Here is a 9,107-nt window from a genome sequence, read left to right on the forward strand (position 1 = left end):
TTAACTCAAAAACTTCTATTTGTTTATTTGCTTCTTCACGCCACAAAATACGTTGCAAAGCTCGCTGTTCAGGAGAAATCAGTACCTGCCTGTACATCTTCTTGATGTCGGCAGATACAATATAATTATGCTTCCTGAATCTAACTAAAATTGAGAAGAGATCGTCCTGTAAATTAGGCCCGATCATTTGAAGATCATTTAACGATACCCCGATGGTTGTGGATGCCGAAGCGTCAAATACCACTCGAACCTTTGTAGACAGGCTATCATTTCGAACTACACAATGATGAGGTAAATAATACGAGATAGCTGTATCCGATTCATTGCATACCTTTGTCATGTGCTATAAATCACTGTATTCGGTCAAAAATTTCAAATATTCACTTTTTAGTTGAGGATTTCCTTGCAATTTTCTTTCTATATTTAAAAGCCGACGCTCTGCTATTTCCTTTGAATCCCCTAACTGACTAAGATCGCCTTTGAAGGGTATTGTCACAATAAATCTACAATTTGCATCTCTTTTGACCATGTGAGAGAAGTGTGATTCACAAAACTTTTCTTCATTTGATTTTACTTTATTGTTGAAATGTTCTTCTAACTCCCAAAATTTGGCAAACTGTTTTTCGACTCCCAAGTTTTGAATTAAGTTACACTGAACCACGTTAGTTTTCGGACCAAGATAGGAATTTGGCATCGGACCGGCTAATACCCAACCTAACCTAGTTTTTTGCAAAAGTAAACCTTCCTCGTTTAATTTGACTTGACCTACCGAAATTAAATTCCAAAAAACATTGTTTCCAATTAAAATATCCATCTTTTCCGGTTTGTAAAATTCTGGGTCAGCTAGCTTCAAATGAGATGGAATTTTCAAGCTAAGTATATTAATTGTTTTGTCAGGTGCATGCGTTGCTATTTCAGGTACCACTAGACAAGAGACGTTACATTTAAAATTGTTATGCTTCGAAGAAATTTGAACTTTGCATCTATAGCTAACAGATGACGCTAGATTGCTAATTGCACCTATTGTAACGTCGATTGGAGTTCCATCTTCGCGCTCGCTGCCATTAAACAAAAAGAAGACAAAACTACATGCTGGTTTGCTTACAATGTAAACAATTAAATTTTTGAGTTACCAGCGACTTCGTCTTCCTCTGATTACTCGATTGTTGTTTCTTTGTTGACGCTTTCTCTAAACTTAAATTGTTAATTTCCAAGGTTTCTAACATATCTGATCTGGATTTCAAAAAATCTTTTAAATGGTCAAAGGTGGGAACTTCGTGCGCGGCTTTTTCCCTTTCCCATGCCCTTGCAGTCGTATTGTCTAATTTAGTTGAAACAAGATATATTAACAAGGAATCCCAGTGCTCAGTGTGTTGATCTAACGCGTTTAAAGCCCTTAAATGTTTATTTATATTGTCAAGCATTTTACGGAGCTGAGAAGCACATTCCTTTGTAATAGGCTCGATATTAAAATCTGCCTTTATGTGATTGTGCACTAACAAATTTTTGTTATCAAAACGACTGCGCAAGGCTTCCCACGCTATTGCGTAATTTGCTTCGGAAAATTCAAGTGATTTTATAATTTGCTCTGCATCACCTGCCAATGCAGCTCTCAAATAATGGAACTTTTGGATGTTACTAATGCCCGCATTGTTATGTATGAGAGAAGTAAATGTGTCTCGAAAACCTAGCCACTCTGCGAGCTCGCCCTTGAATTTTGGTAATTCGATAGTAGGCAATTTTATACCTTGATTTCGCGGCACGTCTGAAATTATATTTTCATTTTGCTGCATTATATTTACGTTAGGAACTAGAGCTTGAACTATCGGTACTCCACGAGAAAGCAATCTATCGGTTTTTGCAACTATCGCGAAATAATCAGCTTCAATTTTCTCCCGATAATTTATCGTGTTTTCTTCATCCGAGGTTATTTCATCGATTTGATTTTGTATTTTATCAAACTCTTTAAAGGAATTTTTAACGTAAAATAAACGCTGATTTAACTCAACTTTTACCTGCTCTGGCAAAGCGACTTCTTCGTTATCGTAGTCATTTGAAACTTTATCAACAAACTTTGTAAAAAGAGTAATTTTTGTTTTTGTCGAACCACGATTTTGAACTAACTTTTCCATTTTAGTGAATTTATTACTCAAAATTCTATAATTCAATAGAGAAGTTGCTACTTACGAGTGAAATTGAATATAAGGAATAGGAAGCTCACATAACCTTGTTTCTGGAACGGCAATGTGGCTTGACATCCTTCTCAAAAATGTTTCAATTCAAAATGATGTTTGAATTCCCAAATAATTCCTGGGTGAGGCGTTGTCCTCCTTTGTTCCAAAAATTCCAAATTGGTAGACAAAGAGCAACGATAATTTGCTTGTCTGCTGTGCAGAGGTTAGGTTTGACCACGTGTTGTTCTCCTTTGCTTTCAAGTCCATATATTGAAGTCTTCGTTGGAAGAGGTGTTTGTCGAATTTAAATACCTCTTTCCGAATGAGTATGACAGTTACTTGGCGAACGTCGAGATTGTATCGTACATATCAATGCCTGATGCATTAGTGTATTTGGCCTAGTCCAAGAAATTGATTTTGTATCACTAAACTAAAACATCTTTGTACCTTTGTCGCGGTACTACTCAACACTAAAGCGTTGTTGTCAAATCAAATTGAAACCACACACCAACACACAAAACCAAACTCACGATAGCGTCGTTTTCAGTCAAAGTACCAAAACTAGAAATTGTCGCCTTTTGAGGCACATTGCCGATATATCCATACGAAAAATTGTCTATCTAATCCACTATCTATAAAATCCGGGTTGAAGGACCATGTTGTATTTTGTACGCTGGATTTCACAAGTTTTTTTAAGAGACAAAAAATGCGTGCGTGGTTTCACAACGATATATTTTGTCATACTACAATTACAGTGGCGTGGTAGTGTTTTACAGGGAGATGGCGCAGTATACGTTTTGCTGTGTTCTAATTTAAATTCAAAACACTCACCCCATGTCATTTGTAGATTCGAATAATTTTAAACTTATGTTCTATCTAGAATAAGGAACTGAGTAGGGAAATCCTAGGCCAATTCCTTATTATAGGGCTTTAGTTAATTAACCGCACACTCACAAGTCCGTTGTCCAAGACAACTCTAGTCCTAGGTACACTGCTCACAAGCACCTAGCTCCCACTCTAACCTTGCTCCATGTTAAACCTAAATTTACAGAGAAGAGGCAATAGTTGATTTCGAACCTGAGTTTGTCACGAACTTTCTTAGTCTTGCGGAAACCCCTGTTTCATTTTTCCCTATAAAGTCGGATTTCAACTCTGGGTTCAGATTCTCTTTCGTTTTGAGATTCGAGGGAGAATCTTTCACTCTGGTTCTCGTTGTTCCGGAATAATAAAAGAATTTTGGTTCTTTTGCAAAATATAAAAATCGAGAGAGGTCATATGGGATTGCCCCACATCGATTTCTGCCTGAAGGATCGAAAAGTTCTACTGATTGACCTAAACACTTGTCGGATCCGAGTTTTCCTAGTTTAACGTCTTTTAGTGGACTGCTTGCAGGGATTAAATAGGAAAACTTGAGAAGGAGTGGGGTTTACGCGCCCTACTTTCTTTAAAGATTTTTAATTGTAATTTGACTCCTAGTTTCCCTAATAACGATGGTGCTTTGAGTGACTGCGAGTATCCGACCGGACGGACAAGTAAAAATCTTGATCTATCACAGATCTCTTATCTGGAGGAAGAAATTTTTTGAACTGCCTGGATTACTTGCCGTTAATTTCCTTTATTGATGCCTTGTCGGAGGAGTGAGTAGGATATTTTGTTTAGTCAGGAATTTTTCATTGGAGGAAGACAATAGTGTGATACGAAAGAAAGGAAAATGATCGGCTCGTCTTATTCCACTTTTCTGCAATTGCTTGCATTTTTGAATCATGGTCTCACGCTTATAGGAAATTAGTTTCTTTATTCATTTACAGATATTAATTCTTAATAATTTATGATTTAAAACCAAAATTATTAGGAATTATTCTGTAGGTCTTGCCTTTCAACTTAAATTGGGAGGTATTTAATACGCCTGACCTTTAGGTGGATACGGCGGCCTTTCATTATATTGGGAATTTTTCGTATGGTGGAAATCGGCTGATTTCTTCTCTTTTTACTGAGTGTTTCAGTTTTCCCATAGCTTGGGGTGTTGGCGGTGAGGGTGGTTGAGTTAGAACGGGAGGAATTAGGTAAACGACGGGGGAGAGATGACGGGGTACGCGAGGCAACGTCGATATCGGACAACATATTTGACTGAAAATACTTTCCATTATTCTCTTAATTATTCTTTTCACATAGGATTATAGAGTAAAAATTTGCCCCATGCAGGAGGGGGGGTGTAACAACTAAATTTTCACTAAAAATGTTATAAATATTAAAATTGTGTTTTGCAATATTTTGTGAATTTTAATTAATTTCATTCCTAATTTCAAGTAATGCTTAAAATTTGTATAATGAATAACGTCATTTCTTCTAGGCAATAAATGAGTTAATAACTTTGGTATTTTACATTCCGGAAGGGAGGGGGGGTATCAAGTGCTCATGGCATAAGGGATCTCCTTATGGAGATCATGAAGTTCAATCGGGTAATCTAAGGTGACCTCAAGTATGCAACTTGTGGGTGAATTATCAGATATTTCAAATACGTAAAATCCTTAAACATCATTTAACCACTTAAAATGAGAACATGGTAAAAATGCACTCATTCCAGCACTGCATACATTATTGACATCAAAATACACTAAATATGGTTCTTCAATTCTTTAATCAAAATCCACCTTCATAAACCTATTATTTGCTTTCGCATATCTATTAAATCATTGTGATACACCACCGTGAATACCTTTTTAATCAATAGTATTATCTCCATATCAGTTAATAATTCAAGTTTAACATCTGTTAATTCTTACATTGCATCAAAGGCTAGACCTGGCGCGGTAAAAGAATGTAAAGGATCCAAATCGTACGTTGCAAAACAAGTACCCCTAAAATTCTCGAAAACATCAGATAAAAGTGGAACATCCGTTTTTAAATATAAATTTGAATATTCTGTTACGCCGAATAAACTCCTTTTACGTTTTTAAAAACTAGTGGAGTTACCCAAATGGTACTCGACTTACTTTATTCGACAAATATACAATATAGTATACAATTTATAATTCGAAGTGAGAGAGATTTGACTTGAGCTGGGCCAACGCGCTACATGTATAGCCCAAATTTGTAAGTAGGAGTAGTTCAAATACGTCAACCGTTACAACCCCCTCTTCAGACTATGTTTAGTCTCTAAACTTTGAAATTTTTCTTTTCTAGTTTTAACAATGTTAATTTCTTTTTTATCCAGTAGTGGTTGTATACTGGGATAGTAATTTGGTTGTACACTGGGACTGTAAGTTACAATATGGGCAGGATTCTCTACATTCGTTTTAACGCAAGATAAACATAGTTTATTTGGAATAATGCTTGATATTGCTTTAAAGACTCCAGTTTTATACAATAAAAATATAGTGCCCATAGCTAGGGTTGTATATCCTAAGTGTTGTAACCATTCTATTCAATGTTCTGTCCAAGTTTTTCTACGTCTATGGGTGGCTATAGTTTGTAATGTATTTTTAGTATCGTCGAGACTTAGTCCAGGTTGTTGCAATTCATTATTATCTATTTGTTAAGGAATCTGAATGAGTTTCTTTTACAAATTACTAAGGTCCTGGTGATTATATTTAATATCGTAAGTTAGATTAATCCAACAGGTTTGTTTTTCTTCTAAATGTTTCGGAAAACTTAATGGATCGTAATTATTACATAGCTTATTACTGTTTCCTTTTATTTTAACGGGCTTGACTATTTCTACGGTTGTTACATTTTGTTCGAAGCTTATGTCTAGGTTTATTTTGTTAAGTGGAATTAAAATATATCTGTCGGATAATGGTATAAAATTTTCTTTGTGAAGCAGATACGGAGATTGATTACAATTGATTTCAGGATATCTCTTGAAAAGGCTCGATTAACAAGTTTGACTTTCAAAAAGTTTAAGATTAGGTTGATTCCGTTTACAAATTAGATAGTTTGCTATTGACTTGCAATGATCGATTGTTTGTCTATCCGTAGGAAGATAAGAGCCTCTGAATTTAAGAACTATTTCGTGATCGGGTATGATAGATAGATATAGGTTGGCCTTCATCTCTGCGATAGGAATAATTCTTTGTCAGGATCCTTCTTCTTTTTCTATTACATGTATGTCTAGCATGTAGGTGAAAAGTACCTGAATTAGTTTGAAAATATTTGTGAGATTGGTCAATATGGATGCTACTTTTTTATCATCATTGTATAGCTTATCGAATTCAGAGTTTATTTGATTTAAATCAGATTCGGTGAGAGTCCCAAATAATGTTGTGGAAATATCTCCTACAAAATTCGCTAAACCCCTTTTTTTGTCATTAGGGTGGTCCAAAGAAAGATATTTTCGAATTTTTGCGATTAGACTGAAAGATATTGTAGGCTACATGAAAATAGAAAGTGCCTATTTTTTTGGTTTCGAAAAATATTAATTAATAGGACTGTCACGTCCCGCGACTTTTATAATAATTATAAATAATTATAAACAATGGATTATAATTACATAACATTTATATTTAATATTAACTCAACAAGTTAAAGTATTATATTCAACATCCAATTATTATTGTAAACAAAACCTAGTATTGTTAAAATCATTAGTGAAAATCAGATTTGTAAAGAAACGACGCAACAGTGTAAGGTTAACCCAACAGCACAAGAAAATCTACGCATCATCTTTTGCACAAAAAACAGGCACACGTAAATTAAAAAGTAATAAATTAATTATCAAGGAAACTAGAAAAGGCAGTTGCATTTTCAATCGCATACGCTCACAGTATGCTGGTACCTATAAGTACGTACACATCGCAGTAAAAAAAAGCGATACACATACATATTCGCATAGCTAACCAAACCAGCAGACTATACACTAACTGAAAAGCCATAAATTAATCAGCAAACCAAGAGTGAAAACAGACAAGATTTTCAGTCCCATACGTTTACAAAATGATGGTACCTACACCACATGTACATCCTTTAGTCATTCTGACCTACATATTTCTATGACGGAGACCAGCATCTTCGATCTAAAAGCAATAAACAGCTTAATAAAGATGACAGCTTTTGGAGGGTGAGCCGTTCACACACAACCAAAAGGACACACGCAAACCTTACGCTCTTCTACGCATCATAATAGCTTACCCTTGGACACCTAGGAAGGGATATCATATATTTTGGTAACTGCGCCATTCTCCTTATTTGGGCACATCAAGATTCCTAATCAGTGATTGGCTATCTCATTAATTACCTCCGTGGTACTTTGGAAGGGATACAAGGCATTATGGTTACTGCGACATCCTCCATATATGGGCATATACATAATTCTCAACGCCCTTTGGACAATTAGGGTCTTACAACTCTTCTACCTAATTGATTGACAACGCTGATTGGAACCAAGAAGAATCCCTACTTCTAAAATCACTCACCCCTACGGGAATCTAAGAAGGGATCTCGTGAATAAATACAGCGGCTTCGGAAGCAGAAATCAGTTTAGTTCCAGTTTCAGTTTAGCCGATTATACTCCAGGTTCAGTCTTTACCCTAGTCTCAGTTCAGTCTCAGACAAATCCAGATTATAAATAATCCTCGAAACCCTAAACTCCGGTCCAGCAGTGTTGGCCCGTCAACAATTTAAATCTACAAACCTACGAAGAATAGCTTCTATGTGGAACTCCGAGTCGATCACACCTGCCACAAGGGGACAACGCAGCCCAGATACGCTGGCCTTGTCATCTCAGCCTGCAGAGCCATATTCAGCCCCATCCACACCCTGCGGGTACCCATACAGGGTGCCAACAGAAGGACGGGCTACTTTCGATTCAAGGAACGAGAAGGCGAATTATCCACTCTCTACAAAAGGGAACTTGTAAGTAAACTAAGGAATCAAATGATTTCAAGCAATTCGGAGATTTATCAGCAAACGTTGATCAAATCTGATCTTTATATTTAAATTCTCTTAACACTTAAATAAATATTCATCATTTTATATATTATAACATATTTGATTTATTTGGTGTGCCTGGTAGTTATCCTCATCCCAGTTCTCAAGTTTATTTAAAATTAGATTCTAAAACGAGGAACCACTTGGAATAAAATAAAGGACAAGGTAAGTTACATCTCGTAGGACGTAACAGGACTACGCAATTGTTCTAATTTTTTTTCTAAATTCACTACTCAACATAGAGAATTCACGGTGCCGCCTATGGTTCAGCATGGTAGTGCGACAGCAGTGCAACAACTATACTTTGCGAACTTGATCTGCTCTTTTGTTAAAGCTCGAGGCGCGCCTGATTCCTCAACACCCCCCTTACCTAAATCCTCAGAATTCATAATAAATCCTCAGAATTCATAATGTTCCCCTAAGGGTTTATATAACTTTCATTCCTTACAATACTTCCGCGTAGAAACCTAAATATTTTCTAACATTTTATTCTTACTAATAAAAGTTATTTACAGCTATTTACAGAAAATATTATATTAAGATTCTTATTTATATACCTTATCCCTTATCATTATTTTACGGTAAACAATTATCTAATTATTATTTAAGCATACAAAATTTGAAATTTTGAGTTATTTTATTTTAATTATTATTGTTAATTTTAATTATTTTTTAATTCAACGTTAATAATGACTTACATAACGCCATTCCCTGGTTCGAGGGATGCGAAACAGGAAATGACGTCAAAAATATAAAATTTGACGTACCTTGAGCGCAAGACACCCTTCCGGTGTCACTCAGCAACAATGAACAAATCGAAAGGAAAATAAAAAAAAAATATTGCCTTGACTCACGGGTAGCGGAATCACAGTGGGATCAGAAAACGTATCGGATGTTTGTTTTTTTTTCTTAAAATTTAGAAAATCTAATTTATTAAATTGACAAATAAAGCATTTACAATGGTAATTCTAGTAACGGCTGCGTGGGCGATCTTCGTTTATCACCATT

The 9,107-nt window shown here is 35.5% G+C and overlaps 1 protein-coding gene across 1 annotated transcript; it reads right to left on the bottom strand.

Annotated features, from left to right (window-relative positions):
• Positions 1–343: 343 nt before the first annotated feature.
• On the bottom strand, positions 344–814 carry LOC117178430. Its single transcript, XM_033369859.1, has one exon. It carries the CDS (start codon positions 812–814, stop codon positions 344–346), a length of 471 nt encoding a protein of 156 aa, XP_033225750.1.
• Positions 815–9,107: the final 8,293 nt, after the last annotated feature.

This window comes from Belonocnema kinseyi, chromosome 1 (genome assembly GCF_010883055.1).
Source record: "Belonocnema kinseyi isolate 2016_QV_RU_SX_M_011 chromosome 1, B_treatae_v1, whole genome shotgun sequence".
Taxonomy (NCBI): Eukaryota; Metazoa; Arthropoda; class Insecta; order Hymenoptera; family Cynipidae; genus Belonocnema; species Belonocnema kinseyi.